We start from the raw sequence: 17157 nt of genomic DNA, 5'->3' as shown, positions 1-17157 counted from the left end.
GGCGTTCGAACGTTGAAAGGGGGAAAGGCTACAGGTCAGCTGCTTTAGAACGTTCGTTTTTCACGCGCATGCGCACAGTCCAGTTGATAGACGGCTAGCCTCCTTTGCTAGCTGGTTCGGATCACTTAACATTGAAATAACTACCTGCTTTGAACTGTTACGTTTATTTAAACGGGACGTTGCTTTATTAAGGGTATCTGCTTCATTATGTTGCAGTTTTTGGTGAGTTATCTTTTAATTTTTATGCCAGGCATCCACAGTTTTTGAAGTTGCTATCCGTAGTAGCTTGAGTGGTAACTTAGCGCTACATGCTAATGAAATGGCACTGGTAAAGTTGAAAAAATGCAATCATACACTGGCTTAATGGCCCACAGGGAAATGTTTGGGTCCTTTGAAGAAGTTTTATTGTGATCATGATTATGTCACTAGCCATATTTAATTTATTAATTTCTGAAAGAGCAGTAAAACACCTTTCAGTTGTCATGGTTTTAGGACAGTTGGTGCAACATCCCAAGCATAAAAACATGAATTTAAATAATCATAGCTGTCAAAAAGCTTGTGATACAGTTAATCCTAATGTACTATTACACTGGATAGATGTGAGAATAAATGGGTAGCATTGCACAATGAAGGCTTGAGAAACAACTGTTGTTTTTTTATACAGAAATTATATTTATAAGGTGTGAGCTATACTTTAACGGATTGGTAACTTTAATTTATTAGGTGCACACTTGAAATCAAACCGTCAATCATTGCTGGGGAAAAGTGATCCCTCATTTAAAGAAGAAAAGTAATTCTGAGAGTGCTTGCAGACTAACCTTAACAGGAATGACAGGAACCAACATGAGAGCTGATTGCTGAAACAACAAAAATGCTTTATTTATTTGTTTTTTTTCAGGCTGGCTTCACTTTGGGGAATGTTGTGGGGATGTACCTCGCTCAAAATTATGAAGTAAGTCATATTTCTTCTTTCATCAAAAATACTTTTTATTGCATCCTCCCTCCCTTTATCCATGTGTCCTTCTTTCCTTGTTGCCTTCTTTCATTTTCCTTGATTCCTACCTCCCTCTCCCTTTTTGTTTCTTCGTTCATTAATTCTTAACATCCTTTGTCATCCTTCATTCGCTGTTGTTTCCTACGCGTGTTCCACTTTCTCTGTCATTGCTTCCTCCGTATCTTTTCTCCTGTGTCCTTCCTTTCTGTTCATTTTCCAGGTTCTGTACAACTATCTACCAAGAATTCATAATAAACTTTAGCACCTTGGGTTTTAAAATTAGTTTTTGCTTGTTTTTTTTTCCTTTAATTGTCTTTATGAATTTGCCTTCATTTTACTACACTACGTTCAATAAACCAAACCAGACATAAATCCCAGAATCAGAAAGCTGAACCTTGAAAATCTGACATCTTTAAACTGAAACAAACCACACACCCAAGTGTCGCCTGTTCCTTGTTTGCAAAATGTTAAAGTGATTTCTATTTAAAAGACACTGTTATCGCCGATATTAACTTTAGATTCTGACCTGCTTAGGTTCCCAACATAGCCAAGAAAATTGAAGCTTTCAAGAAGGATGTTGAGGCCAAGAAGAAGCCTCCGGAGTGAACGGAGCTGCAGCAAGGAAGAGACATCCTCTACAGAGATTATTTATTCCACAGGGTTTTATCGGCTAAGTGGGGGTGCATTTGCTAAAGGATTATTTGAGAATTAGAAGCATATCCAGGACCAGTATTTGTTTCCCTCCTCGGTTATAAATGCTTGTCCCTATCGTAGCCTTCCTCATTGGCTGAAGTGTGCAGAAACTAGATTCAAAGACTAATGCAGCTAAGCGTTTGGCGGCACTGGATGCCTGGGTTTTCTATAACGCAGTGTGATGATATTGTTTAAAGTGCATTGAAATGTGCAACACTTTGAAAACATAATTGTACTACCTTCTGAATTTTCAGTAACAACTGCCAAACATTTTGATGTGTTGTCATAAATGTTTCTAAATCCTTTAACCTAAAATAAAGTTACAGAAAATGTCATTGGAATGCTGTCTCTTTTTGTTTCACAGTATTACAGCATCAACTCCCACTACAAATATGTACAGCAGGTGGCGCTATAACACTTTGACAGATCTTATTGCCTTCACCTTGTAAAACCACATTTTATTAAAAAAAATGTCAACTGGACCAGATTGTCTGGTAAACAAAGTGCAACGAGACAACAATATAAATCTGGCAAAAAATAATAACATCCATAAAGAATTAAAAGTACAAAAGCATCAAATATAATTAAAAAAACTATTACTATCCAAACAAAAGCATTTTTTTCCACACCGAGCGAACTTTCGGTAAACTTTGTGTGAATGTCATTCCTGAAAAGTCGACTTTCAGACCTTCACCTTTTTTTTCCCTGATGTTTTGAGCAAAGGAATTTAAATTAATTGAGCATTAAAGGCTACATCTAGGCTAGCACATTTAATGACAACAATAACCTCAAACAACATCTTGAATATAACCGCATGTGTATGGTTGGATGAAAGCAAATCCACAATTTTCTAATTTCCTGTAAATCGAGGTAGAAATTGCTGGGCATCTTCATAATCCAAATTTAGGTATATATATATATATATATATATATATATATATATATATATATATATATATATATATATATATATATATATAATGTGTGTAGTATATATTTATACTACACCAAGTCGGACGCACCATGAAGCTGAAACTGGCCCGATCCAAAAAAATCTCACACGACTGAAGAATTGGTCCAAGGGCAAAAAAAAAAAAATAGTACGGTGTATGCCCAGCTTTAGTTGTAACATTTTCTGTTGGTAACTTTGAGTTATAAAACACAAAGAATACACTTGAACCAGTTTTCACCAGGTTTTATTTGCAGGGCACTGTGAGGTGGTGTTTATCACCTGCTAAGACAACAGCTTTCTTTGGCAACCTCCACCGTGTCCTCCTGACTCTGAAGCCCTTGCGTTCGTTCACATTGATAAACTATAGTTTTGACATCATGTTGGCAGAAAAATACATTCAGCAATTTGAAAACATCTGACCACCACGCAACAGCTTTTGGATCTCTCAATCATGCATTACAAATAAATACACATCTGCATGCAGTCACTTAAGAATTAAAAAAAAATCCAATATGGACCCCAAAGAAATGCGTAAGTTGTGACACACACACACAACCCAAAATAAAACGACAGCTTACAAAGTTTTTTTTTGACATCAAGTGAATGTTTGTTAGTGCTTGTGCAGTAATAGTTTGGAATCAAAACACAAAATCTTGTGATATCAAAAATAAGACTTCATCATCTGCATAGAGATGTTTTTTGTTGTTGTTGTTTGAAGGCAAATTTTTCATTTTCGCAGCTCCTCTATGCAGGACCAGAACAAATTCATACATTTGTTAAAGACCCTTGTGGCACCAGGCTGCAAATGTCCAGCTAATCTGTTCCTAAAATTAATTTAAACCTTTTTCAGTCTCCTTACTAATTAGGAAAGTAAGATGTCAGAATTCTCACTTTGCGACGACACAGGTTTATTTACAGTCCATGCCACAGATCCACAGTTAAGCCCTTGATGGTAAACAAATCATGAGTCATTCAGCCGGGGAGTTACTGGGTGGTTATCAGGTGGACGATCATGCGGATGATGCGAGAGCCCCGGGGGCAGCTGCACAGGTCCATGCTGGGGTTCTTGATTTTGTCTTCCAGAAGCAGGTCCAGCTCCCAGCGCAGCTCCTTCACCAGCTCAGCCACCTGGGCAACACACAAACACTGGTTTGTTGGTAATTTACAGCAGAGTGAAAAGACCTTTTAGCTTTGTGAGGGGATCCGATCAGGATTCTGTTGTGGAGAATGTGACTATGCTAGTGGGAACTAGAGACAACTTACCATCCCCAAGTAAAACGTTTTTCCTACATTTTAGCGTTTTGTTAGGCTGTGATCATAGAGAATCATCATTATAGAAAGACCATCGCTGTGGGCTTTTATCTCTTACAGAACGTGAAAAGGTTTAAGGACAATGAAGACTGTTGGGGAGCACTGTAAGGCCTGTCTGACGGCAAATCAGAAAAGTCGGTAACACTTTATTTGAAGGGGTGTACATAAGACTGACATGACAGAAAAAAGGAAAGAAAAAAAAAGACTGACATTACACTGTCATAAACATGACATAACACCTGTTATGAACATAAAATACTCTTTATGCATGTTTAGGACTGTTGTCATTAATTGTCATTCAGTAAATTATGACACCCCAAATCAAGCCCTTAATTTAACCAAATCCCAAATCAAATCCTAAATTTAACCTAATCCCAAATCAAACCCTAAATTTAACCTAATCCCAAATCAAGACCTAAATTTAACCTAATCCCAAATCAAGCCCTACATTTAACCTAATCCCAAATCAAGACCTAAATTTAACCTAATCCCAAATCAAGCCCTACATTTAACCTAATCCCAAATCAAGACCTAAATTTAACATAATCCCAAATCAAGCCCTAAATTTAACCTAATCCCAAATCAAGCCCTAAATTTACCCTAATCCCAAGTCAAGCCCTAAATTTACCCTAATCCCAAGTCAAGCCCCAAATTTAACCTAATCCCAAATCACACCCTAAATTTAACCTAATCCCAGATCAAGACCTAAATTTAAAATAATCCCAAATCAAGCCCCAAATTTAACCTAATCCCAAATCAAGCCCTAAATTTAACCTAATCCCAAATCAAGCCCTAAATTTAACCTAATCCCAAATCAAGACCTAAATTTAACCTAATCCCAAATCAAGCCCTAAATTTACCCTAATCCCAAATCAAGCCCTAAATTTAATCTAATCCCAAATCAAGCCCTAAATTTAACCTAATCCCAAATCAAGCCCTAAATTTAACCTAATCCCGAATCAAGCCCCAAATTTAACCTAATCCCAGATCAAGACCTAAATTTAAGATAATCCCAAATCAAGCCCTAAATTTAACCTAATCCCAAATCAAGACCAAAATTTAACCTAATCCCAAATCAAGCCCTAAATTTAACCTAATCCCAAGTCAAGCCCTAAATTTAACCTAATCCCAAATCAAGCCCCAAATTTAACCTAATCCCAAATCAAGCCCTAAATTTAACCTTGTCTCTGTTAATGTCAAATTGGCATAACAAAGACATTTTAAACAATGTCAACTTTGTTTTAATAGTGTCATAATTTACCGAATGACAATTAATGACAACAGTTCCAAACATTCATAAAGAGTCATTAATGTTCATAACAGGTGTTATGTCATGTTTATGACACTGTAATGTCAGTATTTTTTTTTCCTTTTTCAGTAATGTCAGTCTTATGTACACCCCTTCAATAAAGTGTAACCGAAAAGTCTAAGCAACGTGTCCGAACCAACAATTCCGCTGCTTATTCAGCCGTAAAAAAACCGTTTGCGCGTTTGATCTGTGTGTGGCGGCGTTCTTGGACCTGATGCGAAGCTGCGGCGAACCGGATCCAGCCGTCGTCCAGGGAGATGACGAACTGTCCTTTGTGCAGCTCCACGTTGACCTGGCCGCCCCCGAACAGCACCAGCGGGTAGACGGACACCATGCTGCAGTCCCGGATGAAGACGCGGCTCGTCTTCACCTTCTCGTGGTAGACCAGGTAGGGGCTGTCGTAGTGGCGCACCTGAGGAGAACAAGCAGCCCTGGCTCAGTAAGCCGTTCTGAGATGGGGCTCCGCTCCTGCGTGGCGCCCCCCGCTGGCTCACCGTGTAGTTGACAGACGAGGGGTGCACGTGCACGCAGCCGTCGCTCTTGGTCATGAAGCGCAGCTCGTTGGCCTTCGGCTGCATCTTCATCGCTCCCTTGCTGGTCATCTTGTAATTCTCCTGCGGAGCTCGTACCTGGAACCGAACGGGACGTCAAGCTTCGGTTCCTTTCTTTGTCACCACGGCGGGCTGAAAGGGTCCGAGGACACTCACCTGGACCACGTTCGGATAGAGAGCCGCGCACAGCATCGCAGACATCAGCCGGATGTTTTCTGAGTTAAGGTTCGCCTGCGAAGCAAGACGTGACAAAGGTTAACGCGGCGTTGACTATGTTGTTGTTTATTTTGGAACATGATATGATTTAACAATGTTTACATTTAATACTTCGTAAACATACATCATGTTTCAAAAAGGAGTAGGATGAAGCATAAGCTTATTAAGCCCTACCCCTCAGTTACATGTGTCATGGAGGTAAAGGACAAATATTTACAGTAAAACAAACAGACAGTATACCAACTTTTTATATATATTACTCTTTTTTGTATTCATCAAAAATACTTTTCTTATATTCTTTTTTGAATTGCTGGATGCTTTTACATTGTTTAATGTTTTCAGGCAAGCTGTTCCAGAGCTTCACTCCGCTAATTGATAAACTAAAACTTCTTTTTGTTGTTCGAACATACTTAGTTTTAAAATTTATTTTTCCTCTTAAATTATACCTTCCATCTCTATCAGAAAACACTTGTTGTATGTGCGCAGGAAGTAGGTTATTTCTTGCTTTATAAAGGATTTGAGCAGTTCTAAAATTGATCAGATCTACAAATTTGAGAACTCTTAAATCAAGGAAGAAACAGTGGGTGTGATCTCTAAAATGTTTGTTATTCGTTACTCGTATTGCTTTCTTTTGCATAATAATCAATGGTTGAATGTTTGTTCTGTAAGTGTGACCCCACACTTCAACGCAATAGGTTAGATAAGGCTGAAATAATGAGCAGTATAATGTGTGTAAAGCTTGTTTGGTTAGAATGTGCCGGACTTTATTTATAACAGCCAAACATCTGGCCAGCTTTAACCGGACGTGCTGTATATGTGCCTTCCAACTAATTTTATTATCTAAAATGACACCTAAAAATGTTATTTCATCAACTAATTCTAATTCTACATCATCAATACTTAACCTTATCTCATTACTTTTTTTAATGTTTCCAAATACCATGAACTTTGTTTTTTTTTTTCAAATTTAACGATAGTTTATTTATATCACACCATCTCTTTATTCGAATCAATTCTTGTGTGACTAGCGCAAGTTCTCCGCGTCCTGGACAGAATGATGGGTCCGGTGTGTAAACGGGGCTCACCTCCGCTCCAGTAGCCTCCAAAACCCCATCTGTGCCCTTTGAGGATAAGCGCTCAATAACCCTGGCCCTCAAGCCCTCCTTAATAAAGCCGATGTCAGACAGCAGCTCGGCGAACTGCCTCTTCAGGCTGGCGATCTCCTGGATAGAGGAGAGAAAAGACGCTTAAGGCTTTCGGAAATATTCCACTTCAAGATCCAAACTTAAACCATTTAAAGGTCTGACCTGTAAACTGCGCCCAGACAGGAAGTTCTCCCTACAGTAGCGGTAGCCGGCCTGGTTACCGTTCTTCGCAGCACAGCACCAGCCCTGCCAAGGAGAGAGATGATCCGTTAATAGAGCTTCCTAAATACTCCTAAAAACTAACAATCTCAGATTTTTATATGTTAACTTTTAGCCAATTTGGAACATGCACATGAAAAGGTACATCATATTCCTATGGTGGATCATAAGACAGTCGAAAGGCTTTTGATTAGGTTGCTGCAGAACCCACAGATGGGAAAGAAGGAAAGATGGACTGAATATGTAAAAACACACAAAAAGAAGCGGTTCAAGTTACTGATTTTTATATATTCCGAAATTTATTACAAAGACAGTGGGAAAGGCAATAAGCTCTTTAATGCCATTCATACCATGTAGAGAGAAAAAAAACACAGTCGTTACCTTGTAAGCCTGTAACAAAGCCAGATGGTCACTGTTGGCCACTGCGAAGGCAAGTTTCTTCTCACCGGCTTCCTCTCTCTTATCCCATGGAGACACCTGGAGACAGTCCGAATGTACCAAAGCTCAGGATGCGGCATCCTTTTTAAAATCACAGCTGAAGCACAGATCCACAGATCGGAGGGCAGATAAAACGACGCGTATGGCCCCTCGGCAGGGGCGAGCTTACAAAAGGCGATTTGAAGGCCAGGCTGGCGGCGATGGTGAGCGCCGGGTCGAGGCAGCGGAAGATGGCGCCGAACAGCATGAGTTTCCCGATGCGCACGTCGACGGGCAGACAGGCCAGGTGGTAGCCCAGCGGGGTCAGCTTCTCGTCCGCGGTCAGAGCGCCCAGGTCCTGCAGGCGCTGCCTGGCAGCGTCCAGGCTGTCCTCAGCCGGGGGCTCGATGAGCCGCACGAAAACCGACTCCAGCGGCTGGTCGGCGAACAAGTCCAAGATCTTTATTCTGCCAGAGAAACGCGGTTTTAAACCTGGATTTTTACGTAAGCAAAGAGCAAAGCTGCAAGGTGTGCATAAAGGAAGCAGATCTATGTACCGCAGGCAGAGCTGCTCCAGAGGCACTCTCTGGATCTCAGGCAGCTGCTGCTCAGAGAGCTGGTGCTGGAAACAGTGGCTGGTGAAGAGGTGGAAGCAAACCCCCGAGGCCACGCGACCCGCTCGACCTTTCCTCTGCAGCGCGTTGGCCCGAGACACCCACGAGTCCTCCAGGCTCTCCATGCTTTTGGACGCGTCGTACCTGAGAACACGCAGCATTGTGGGCTCGTCTCAAACCACTCTGACAGGACCCGCGTGCTTAAATCTGAGGGCGAAGGCGCCGCTACCTCTTCTCCTTCATCTTGCCGGAGTCGACGACGTACACCACGTCGTCGATGGTCACCGAGGTCTCGGCGATGTTGGTGGAGACGATGATCTTGGTGACGCCCTCGGGGGGCCGGCTGAAAACGGCCTGCTGCTCCTCGTTGGACAGGGTGGAGTGGAGGGGGTACACCACGCATCTGTGGTGGGCATCAGACACAGTGAGGGTCGCGTCTGCCAACCACTGCACACCGCTTTGTTTTTTGTCAAAGGGCATTATAAAATATTAAACATTGTTGATATGAAGGGGGTGTGTTTGTATTCTAAGAGGAATTTTAGACCTTTTAGTCACTAATTTCACGTGCATAGGGTGAAGCTTAGGTGAGTAGCTATTTTATTGTACTTATTTCCTGCCTTACTTGAAAAGACATGTTTTCTTGTCTTTCTTTTTTTGAAGAGTGACTAACAGGAATAGGCCCATGTGCCACACTATAATATGCAACAGCAAAGGAGGACGGCAATTACTGCTAATTAAAAGCTCTTAAACATTCTCACCGAGCTAAAATAGAAAATGAGTTCAAGTTAAGGTAAATAAACACCTTGGTTTTTGCCAAATACATTTAAAGTGTTCTGGCCGTTTTTTGACAATTGTTCTCTGAAAAGGAAAAATAGATTAGCTCAAGTTAAAGGTGAGTTTTTTGCAAGCAGTTCAGGTAAGATCATGATCCTGCACAAAGAAGGGGAATTTATATAAATTTTTTGGTTACACATTTTTAACAGATGTGCTGTTAAATATCCTGGTCGTGTACACCTCACATTTTCCTTTAATCTCACTAAAACTCACAAACCTTGAGCCGCGTCTGTTGTTAAAGATTCTGTTGGACTGCAGCTGCTCATAGAGCATTTTAATCTCAGCGAGGCCTGGCATAAACACCAACACGGCACCTGCGATCAAACGAAGTTATTTAAAATATAAAGAACATCACCTTTAGACAAAGAGAAGCACAAAGTCTGTCGGACTTAACCTGTCTGAGGAAGTCTCACCTGGTGGGTAGTTGTGTTTGCCGTCTACTATCCACTCCAGCAGGCTCTCCACCAAGTCCATGTTGATCTTGTCCAGGTCCATCGCAGCGATGGTTTTAAGGACAGACTTCTTCGTGTCTACATGAGCAAAGCGGATTATTTAACGCCGACAGAACAGATAAAAATTTGAGGAATGATTTAAAGGGGACTTATTGTGCAAAATCCACTTTTTATTTTAGCCCTTAAATCCATTTAGTCGAGTCCTTGGAGTCTCTAGTAGTGCAGAGGTTTTGAGTGTAGTCTCTCCAGGTGCTCTGTAGATATCTTTTTATCCTTTTGAGGTCATTTTTCAAGCCATTCAATCTCCTCTATTCTAAATTACGTTTTTCAAACAATTACGTCACAGCATTTGCTGCAGAGCTGCAAAACAAGGTCATGAACTTCCGGCTTCATTTTGAAGTCTAAGTTATAGGATGCTGAAGCTCCAAGTGGATAAACTTACTGCAATTTACAAGCTGTATGCAACGAAATTTCGTTCTGTACGCACTGTATGCATACAAAATGACAAATAAAGTTGTCTAAGTCATAAGTGCAAATGTTTGTTTGCTGGGTGTATTAAGCCTCGCAATTCATTACATTGTCCCCAAGTGTACTACAAAAATGGGGTGGAGTCGAAGGGCAGGGACGCGGGGTGTGAAGTGCCTCCTTTAGATTTAAAGAGACGGCACCAAAAGGAGTTTTTCTCGGCCACATCTCAGAACAGGGACTAAAGATGATGGCAACGATGACGAGGACAGCAGACCAAAGCATTGCAGTTCCGCTTTATATAGACCACAACCACATGATTTAGATATGAAAGGATTAAAAAGCATGATATATCCCCTTTAACGGTTTCCTCCAAACTCACCTTTGTATCGAACCGTGAGCTCCTGGAGGCCGAGCTGCTGGTCCGGGATCGAGTCTTTCACGAAGTCCTTCTTACAGAAAGACATGAAGTTCCACACGTCGTCGCCCAGGTCGTCCACCACGTCCCTCGGCTCGCTTCTGCCGCCGCGCCCGCTTGTGGAAGACGGATTTTGTTTCCCCGAGCGCATAAAAGGGCTGCCGTCCTCGATGACATAGCTGGACACACAGATCCATAGAGAAGCGTTTTTCTACAAGCTTTTCGTATTCAAAACTCCATGCTTTTACAAACTTTAAGTAAGGGCGGGAGGGTGGTCGGGTGGAACAGTAGATCGACGGACAGACAAACGGTCAAATGGATCTGAATTAAACGTAATAATATGTTTAATTAGAGGGTAAGTGAACATCATTACCCGGTTTTAGCAATGGCATCTTCCAGGAAAAACTGGTCGACAGGGAAGGTACGTCCTGGAGAAGAAGAACATTTAGATTAGACGGAAAGCCTTTGGAGCCGCGTTCCAGATTGCTTCCATTTACAGCCGATCAGAGTAAGTACCGGGGATATGGATGGTGGGACAGCCGTAGAAATACTCTGAAAACAGGTTGGCATTGAGCGTGGCACTCATTAGAATAATCTTCAGGTCTTGCCTCTTTGTGATCAGGTCCTTAAGCACCAAAAGTAGGAAGTCGCTGTATGTGGGGAAAAAGGAAAGCGTTAAAAAGGAGGAGGGTCCAGACGGGTCCTCGCACTGCAAAAACAGAACTAAAAATAAGTAAACATTTCTTGAAATTAGTACGTTTGTCCTTGATTTGAGCAGGTAAATAAGATTATCTGCCAATAGAATGAGCATTTTGACCCCTAAAACAAGATAACTAGACATCCTGGACTTAAAATAAGATGAGGGAGATGAATTATTCCTATTTTAAGTGCAAAATTCTTATTCCATTGGCAGATAATCTTATTTACAAACTTCCGATATTCGCTATCGGAAAACTCTGCAGGTAATCACATCAGCATTTTTATTTGCTTGGAAGGTCAAACAGTGCTGAACCTTATGCTTTTCCGGAAATTAATCAGGGTGTCTGTACGTTTTAGAAAAGTATGAACTTTAATGTAAGTCTGTTCTCCATCTACGTATGAAAAAAACAAAATCTAGTCAGGAATACTATTTATATTTACAGACTTTATTCCTATTATCAAAATTTGAAATTGTGTCCTTCCTTCCTTCCTTCCTTTAAAAATGACAACCTTAACACTTGCGGCTCTGAACAAGTTTTATTTAGCTGGACAGAGGCCATTACCCGCTCAAATTAAGGATAAATGCACTTGTTTCAAGAAAATTTTAGTTATTTTTAGTCTGTATGCAACCTCTTTGCGTTTAACGGCGCTCAGAAAGCCCACCTCTCTTCTGTCCGCTCGTGCACCTCATCCACGATAACGTGCGTGACGCCACTGAGGTCAGCGTCGCCCTCCAGTCTTCTGAGCAGCACGCCCGTGGTGCAGTACAGCAGCCTGGTGGCCGACGTCTGGGGAAAACGCCGGAGAGCCGAGGATTAAAATGAGTCTGCGTTCAATAGGCAATATGGCAAAACACTTTTGCAAGGTACTGTAACAATGGCCTTTACTACTGCATGTCATGCATGTGTGCGTACCCTGACGCTCTCCAGGCGGATCTGGTAGCCGACAGAGTTCCCCAGACACTCGGCCCGCTCCTGTGCGACTCTCTGGGCCACAGAGATGGCGGAAATACGACGCGGCTGGGTGCAGATGATGTTGGCCACCTGGCCGGCGGAGCCGCACAAAGAGGCGTCCAGGATGAACTGAGGGATCTGCGTGGTCTTACCACACCTGGAGGGACGGAGAACTGTCTGAGAATGCGCAGCGACTAGAAACAAGACAGACGCCGACGTGTCGCCATCGCCTACCCCGTCATGCCACTGACCACCAGAACCTGACAGCTGCTCAACCTATCCAGGATGTTCTCCTTTTCTTGCCAAGCCGGGAGGTTCCTCCTCTGCTCCAGCATGGACTTAAAACGCCTGGAAGACTGGATGGGGGGGGGAAACAAAGAAAAATACTTCAGCATAAAAACACATATGATGTCAGGGAGGGAAAAAAAATCTAGTTTCTCTGAGTGGGATCTGCCTGTTTTCGCTGGAATTCTCGACACAGCTTGCCGTTCTCCTGCAGGAGGTTCTCCACTTTCTGACTGTGCCTGCTCTCCATCTTCTTCCTCAGGTTGACGTAGCTCTCGGTCTCAACCGGGACAGCTTGGACCTCCACCTCCTCTTCAGGCTCCTCTGCCTCTGCGGGCTCCTTCACTGAAAAGATAAACAGGGAGTGCCACGAAATAACGAAAACACACGACGAGAAGTCCAACAACAACCGTCAGATATTCGTAGACAGACTCACGGTCTGCGGGTCTCTGGTTTGTGGGGGGAGCTGCCCTCCTGCTGTTTGCGCTGCTACTCCTGTTCTCCTCCGAGGGGCTGCTCCTCATGCTCTTACTCTTTGTAAGGGAGAGAGAAGTGGGCTGGGGTACCACTACAGGAGGAGGCGTGCTGTATTTGTGGTGCCCGGCGGCCAGAAGCTCCTTCATGCTGAGCTCGTCCTCGCATAAGGTGATCAGGGTGTAAATGACAGGCTCGCCACTCTTTGCTGCGGCCAGAGCCTCTCCGAACAACCTCTCGGTGACGCAGAGTCTCCCCGCGGCCCCCATGCTCTCATCGTTGGTGCTGAAGGCCACTATCGGCGCCTGATGGGGATAGCGGTTTCCTTTAGGGAAGCGAACCTCCAGCTCGTACTCCGGAGGGGAATAGCTGCTGAAGCCAGGCCGGCTCGGCCCCTTCAGCTCCGAGGAACCGGCCCCGGACTTCTCTCCTTCTGGAAGCTCGTGTCTGAACCGGCATCTGTCGCCGAAGCGGCAGCCGCGGTCCTTGAGGTAGAATTTGCAGACCTGGTGGCTCTTTTTGCCTGCAGCCTCTCCTCGGTCTTTGGCAGGTTTGTCGGAGAGGAAGGGCAGATCCAGGGACACCGTCCACACGGCGTTGGCGATGCGCTCGCTGAAGCGCTCTCCATAAATGGCAGCGAGCGCCAGGGCTTCCTCCTGCCTCTGGCTCAGGCATTCGTCCATCGGGATCCCCTGGAGGTCATCGGGGGAAACTGCTTTCTGTCCGTAGCGTTCGCTGAAGACTTGAAGGAGGAGCTGTTCCAAGGTCGCCCCGAAATCTCCTCCACCAGACTCCAGAGCCTGCTTGCTTCGCTCCCTGTCAAAGCCGTATCTTTACAAAAGGAAACAAAAAAAAAACTGTTATTGTTTAAACTACAATGGCCTCTGTCCAGCTAAATAAAACTTGTTCAGAGCCGCAAGTGTTAAGGTTGTCATTTTTAAGGAAGGAAGGAAGGAAACCATTTCAGATTTTGATAATAGGAATAAAGTCTGTAAATATAAATAGTATTCCTGACTAGATTTTGTTTGTTTATACGTAGCTGGAGAACAGACTTACATTAAAGTTCACACTTTTCTAAAACGTATAGACACCCTGATTCATTTCAGGAGCAGCATAAGGTTCAGCACCGTTTGACCTTCCAAGCGAATAAACGCGCTGATGTGATTACCTGCAGAGTTTTCCGATGGCGAATAAGGAGATGACGGGTTCAGGCGCGGGACGCTCGTCCTCGTCTGGGTCATAAGCAGGACTCTCCGCTCGCTCGACAGGCTCATCGTTAGTCACCCAGAACTGACCTTCCTCCCGGTGATCCAGTTCGTCATATTCCTCCTTCTCCTCCTCTTCGGAATAATCTGAACCAGATTCTCTGAAGCAAACAGGGGCGTACGTTTTTTTTTCTTATAAATCTTTCCAACAAATAAAAGCATGCACGTTTAGAAGAGAATACTCACTCATAAGGCTCATCGAAATCCTGTCTCTGTAGCTCCAGCAGTAACTCCTTGAGCTGCTCTTGGTTCTCATTGGTCATAAAGATCCTCTGCATGGGCATGTTGCTGGCCTCTGGCCTGGGTCCATCGGCTGGCTTTGGAGGGATCCTGGTAGTCACCAGGGATCTTGGGAAAGGCTTTCTGTCGCTTTTTGGTTCTCTTCTGTCGTATCTGCTTTGATCAATAAAGCCCCTCCCTCGTCCTGCATCTCTCCCCCTGGCACGGCCGCCACCGCCTCGTGCTTTTACAGGTCTGCAGAGACAGAAGTTAAGGAGAGACAAACGCAACGAAGTGATGAAAGCAAAAGATTTCTCAGTTAGCCTTTACCTGCTGGAACGAGAGGGTGCAAAATCAAGGCTGAAATCGTCCTCCTCATCCCAATGACCAGCTCCTCCTCCTTTCCGACTTCCACCTCCGCCTCCTCCACCTCCACCTCCTCTTGGCTTGTTAAACCTCCCTCCTCCTCTGTTTGGCTTCCCGCCTCTTCTCCTCGCACTCATCTCTCTGGTTCAACACACCCAAGCAGTGCCGTGAACACCCTATTCCCAAGCTTTACCCACCAGCAAACATGCAGGATTGATAAAAATAAACCGCCTTTAAGAACAAACGAACCTTCAGTCAGTGTTCCTTCATGGCTGCCAACCGTCTGTGAACAGAGACAAGAAAAAGAGAAGATCGGATGTGCACGTTTTCAGCTTCAAAAGCGAGAAATGGGCTGTAATCCTAGAAACAGCAGCAGAGACGACTGAGGGTCGCAGAGCGAGGCAGCTACTGTACAGGCACGCTGGAGCGGAGAGTCGCTTATAGCTGAGGGGGGGGGGAGACTTCAATTCAAGTGTAAAGCAAAGAGATGGTGGCTGACACACAAAGCTGCGGGCTAAAATTATGCAGCCAAACTGCAGAGTAACGACCCAGCAGGGCCGTTCGGTCCGGAGGCAATGCGGCTACTCAGGCGTGTTAATAGCAAAAGAGCTAAAAGAGCACATCATGTTAGAAATGTTAGAGAGTAGGAAAGTCAGATGTGGGACGCTTGTCATTACGTCACACCATTTGTACTTTTGCACTCCAGGTCTTTTCTCACCAGACGTTTCCAATCCATGTTCCCCCCTAGATGGGATTCTACTCATATAAATGTTTTTTTTTTTTCTTTTTATTCCTTGCATTGCAAGTATTACCTTTTAAGTAATAGTTAAATGTGATTTTAAATTGGGTTACCGCAATCCCAAAGGAGGCATCTACAGCTTCTGGAGCCATGTGCCCATCAGCAGGGGTCTAATTTACTGTAACTGACCTCAGGGGGCTGCTGTCCATGGTGCTGGACGATTAATTTAACTTCATTGTTAATTGAAAAGAATACGCATTCAATGTTTGGATTATCTTATAGTATATTCATATTTTTTAATGCAGTTAATTACTCTCTCTCTCAGTTAGAGCATATGTACTTTATAAGCTCTTTATGCAGACTGTGTTGACGTTTTCTGATCATTTGGTTTTTTGTAGCTCTCTTTAACCGGTATAGTTACGCCTAGAGGTTTGATCAGCTTCGGTCTGTGCAACTTACTGTTTCAAACGTGAAAAACTTACTGAAAGCTGGAAACCTGCTTCAACAATACTCAAACTTCAACAACAATGAAAAAAATGAGTGCTAGAAATTTTAACTTTACTTTCTGTTTTACTTATTTTCTCCCAGTGGACTGACTCGTCCTGTTGAAAGCAGACAAATATTGCCCATTTGTCAATATTGATTTCCATCACAATAACTGTAAATGTGACGGCAGTCTTACAAATGTGATGGGAAAATAGTGAAGCTCAAGTGTTGATAAAATGTAATGGAAAAAAAACTATATTAAAATAAGAGTTAAATAGACTGAGATGGGATTTGTTGAGTGTTTAAAGAAATGTTCTATGATCGGCTAATAATTCACTATAAGAAAATCTCCCTATATGACTCAAATAAATAACATCTGCGAGCAATAGGTTGCTTAAAGTTATTTAAGTTTGATCTGAGGACATAATGTTTTATGTCTCATAACAGGGCAGACTGATCCGGACACGGATCTTTCCAGTCATCAATGGAAAAATTGTGCTTTCAGAAAAATATTACAACAAATAAAATCAGAAGTGACAACCGACCCTTTTACACCATTATGAAGGCGACAGGTCATCCAAATACGTAACTACAAAGACGAATAAAGTGATACGCAACAGTCCACGGGTAGGAAAAGGGTTGTTAACTTACGAAACTGATTCAACACCGGGACACCGACCACACTTGTTAGCTAACAAGCTAACAGCTAGCAAGCTCAGTTCCAACTTCCATCGCACCGAGCCAGGCTTCCTGTTAAAATATTTCCTCTTTAGCTAAATTCTCCTGTTTCTCAGCTTAGGATTGACCTAAACGTCTGAGGTGTAACATACCCGACAATGCTGGAGATATAGTGCGTTCAAAAAAATAACTTTTAATATATGACAAACCTGAAGCTGCAGCTCCGAAATAACTCGTCCCGCCCCCCCGGCACGATACATCGTCTCTGATTGGCCAAAGTTCTTTTCCGGTTCTTGTGTCGCATAAATTTCGCTTTTTTAAATACCCTTAAGTAATTTATAATATTCATATTTTTAAAAAAAGCATGGTAGTATTATATATTTTAATGAAACAATCCCTTAAA

General features: G+C 43.1%; 2 protein-coding genes across 4 annotated transcripts; one reads left to right on the top strand and one right to left on the bottom strand.

Moving 5' to 3' along the window:
* Positions 1 to 56: 56 nt before the first annotated feature.
* On the top strand, positions 57 to 2022 carry stmp1 (short transmembrane mitochondrial protein 1). The gene is made up of 3 exons (XM_012873550.3): positions 57 to 222; positions 899 to 952; positions 1529 to 2022. Exons 1-3 carry the CDS (start codon positions 208 to 210, stop codon positions 1598 to 1600), a joined length of 141 nt encoding a protein of 46 aa, XP_012729004.1. The 5' UTR covers positions 57 to 207; the 3' UTR covers positions 1601 to 2022.
* Positions 2023 to 2866: 844 nt separating this feature from the next.
* Positions 2867 to 17035, bottom strand: dhx57 (DEAH (Asp-Glu-Ala-Asp/His) box polypeptide 57). Of its 3 annotated transcripts, none has more exons than XM_012873552.3 (25): positions 16964 to 17035; positions 15101 to 15134; positions 14816 to 14992; positions 14453 to 14740; positions 14170 to 14367; positions 12964 to 13832; positions 12697 to 12872; positions 12477 to 12598; positions 12204 to 12399; positions 11953 to 12077; positions 11107 to 11240; positions 10964 to 11018; positions 10555 to 10769; positions 9669 to 9785; positions 9473 to 9569; positions 8651 to 8824; positions 8365 to 8565; positions 7998 to 8274; positions 7772 to 7867; positions 7334 to 7417; positions 7112 to 7249; positions 5967 to 6041; positions 5754 to 5888; positions 5471 to 5671; positions 3624 to 3767 (listed from the first exon to the last, which is right to left on the bottom strand). In XM_012873552.3, the coding sequence occupies exons 3-25, from the start codon at positions 14986 to 14988 to the stop codon at positions 3624 to 3626; spliced, it is 4290 nt and encodes a 1429-aa protein (XP_012729006.2). In that variant the 5' UTR covers positions 14989 to 14992; positions 15101 to 15134; positions 16964 to 17035. The 3 variants fall into 3 exon arrangements, with proteins under 3 accessions (XP_036004787.1, XP_012729006.2, XP_012729005.2); XM_012873551.3 differs by lacking the exon at positions 16964 to 17035 and adding an exon at positions 16728 to 16950; XM_036148894.1 differs by lacking the exons at positions 15101 to 15134; positions 16964 to 17035 and having other exon boundaries at positions 2867 to 3767; positions 14816 to 14928.
* Between the last annotated feature and the right edge of the window lie 122 nt (positions 17036 to 17157).

This window comes from Fundulus heteroclitus, chromosome 17 (assembly GCF_011125445.2).
Source record: "Fundulus heteroclitus isolate FHET01 chromosome 17, MU-UCD_Fhet_4.1, whole genome shotgun sequence".
In the NCBI taxonomy this organism is placed as follows: domain Eukaryota; kingdom Metazoa; phylum Chordata; class Actinopteri; order Cyprinodontiformes; family Fundulidae; genus Fundulus; species Fundulus heteroclitus.
This window is presented reverse-complemented; position numbering and strand designations above follow the sequence as displayed.

Bases quoted from the DNA above. Each gene is read 5' to 3' on its own strand.
- stmp1 (XM_012873550.3), top strand. The intron at 953-1,528 runs GTAAGTCATATT...TGACCTGCTTAG, and splicing joins ACCTCGCTCAAAATTATGAA to GTTCCCAACATAGCCAAGAA.
- dhx57 (XM_012873552.3), bottom strand. From the start codon at position 14,988: ATGAGTGCGAGGAGAAGAGGCGGGAAGCCAAACAGAGGAGGAGGGAGG. The intron at 7,250-7,333 runs GTCAGACCTTTA...TCCTCTATCCAG, and splicing joins TGTCTGGGCGCAGTTTACAG to GAGATCGCCAGCCTGAAGAG. The intron at 3,768-5,470 runs GTCCAAGAACGC...TGTGTTGCCCAG, and splicing joins TCGCCGCAGCTTCGCATCAG to GTGGCTGAGCTGGTGAAGGA.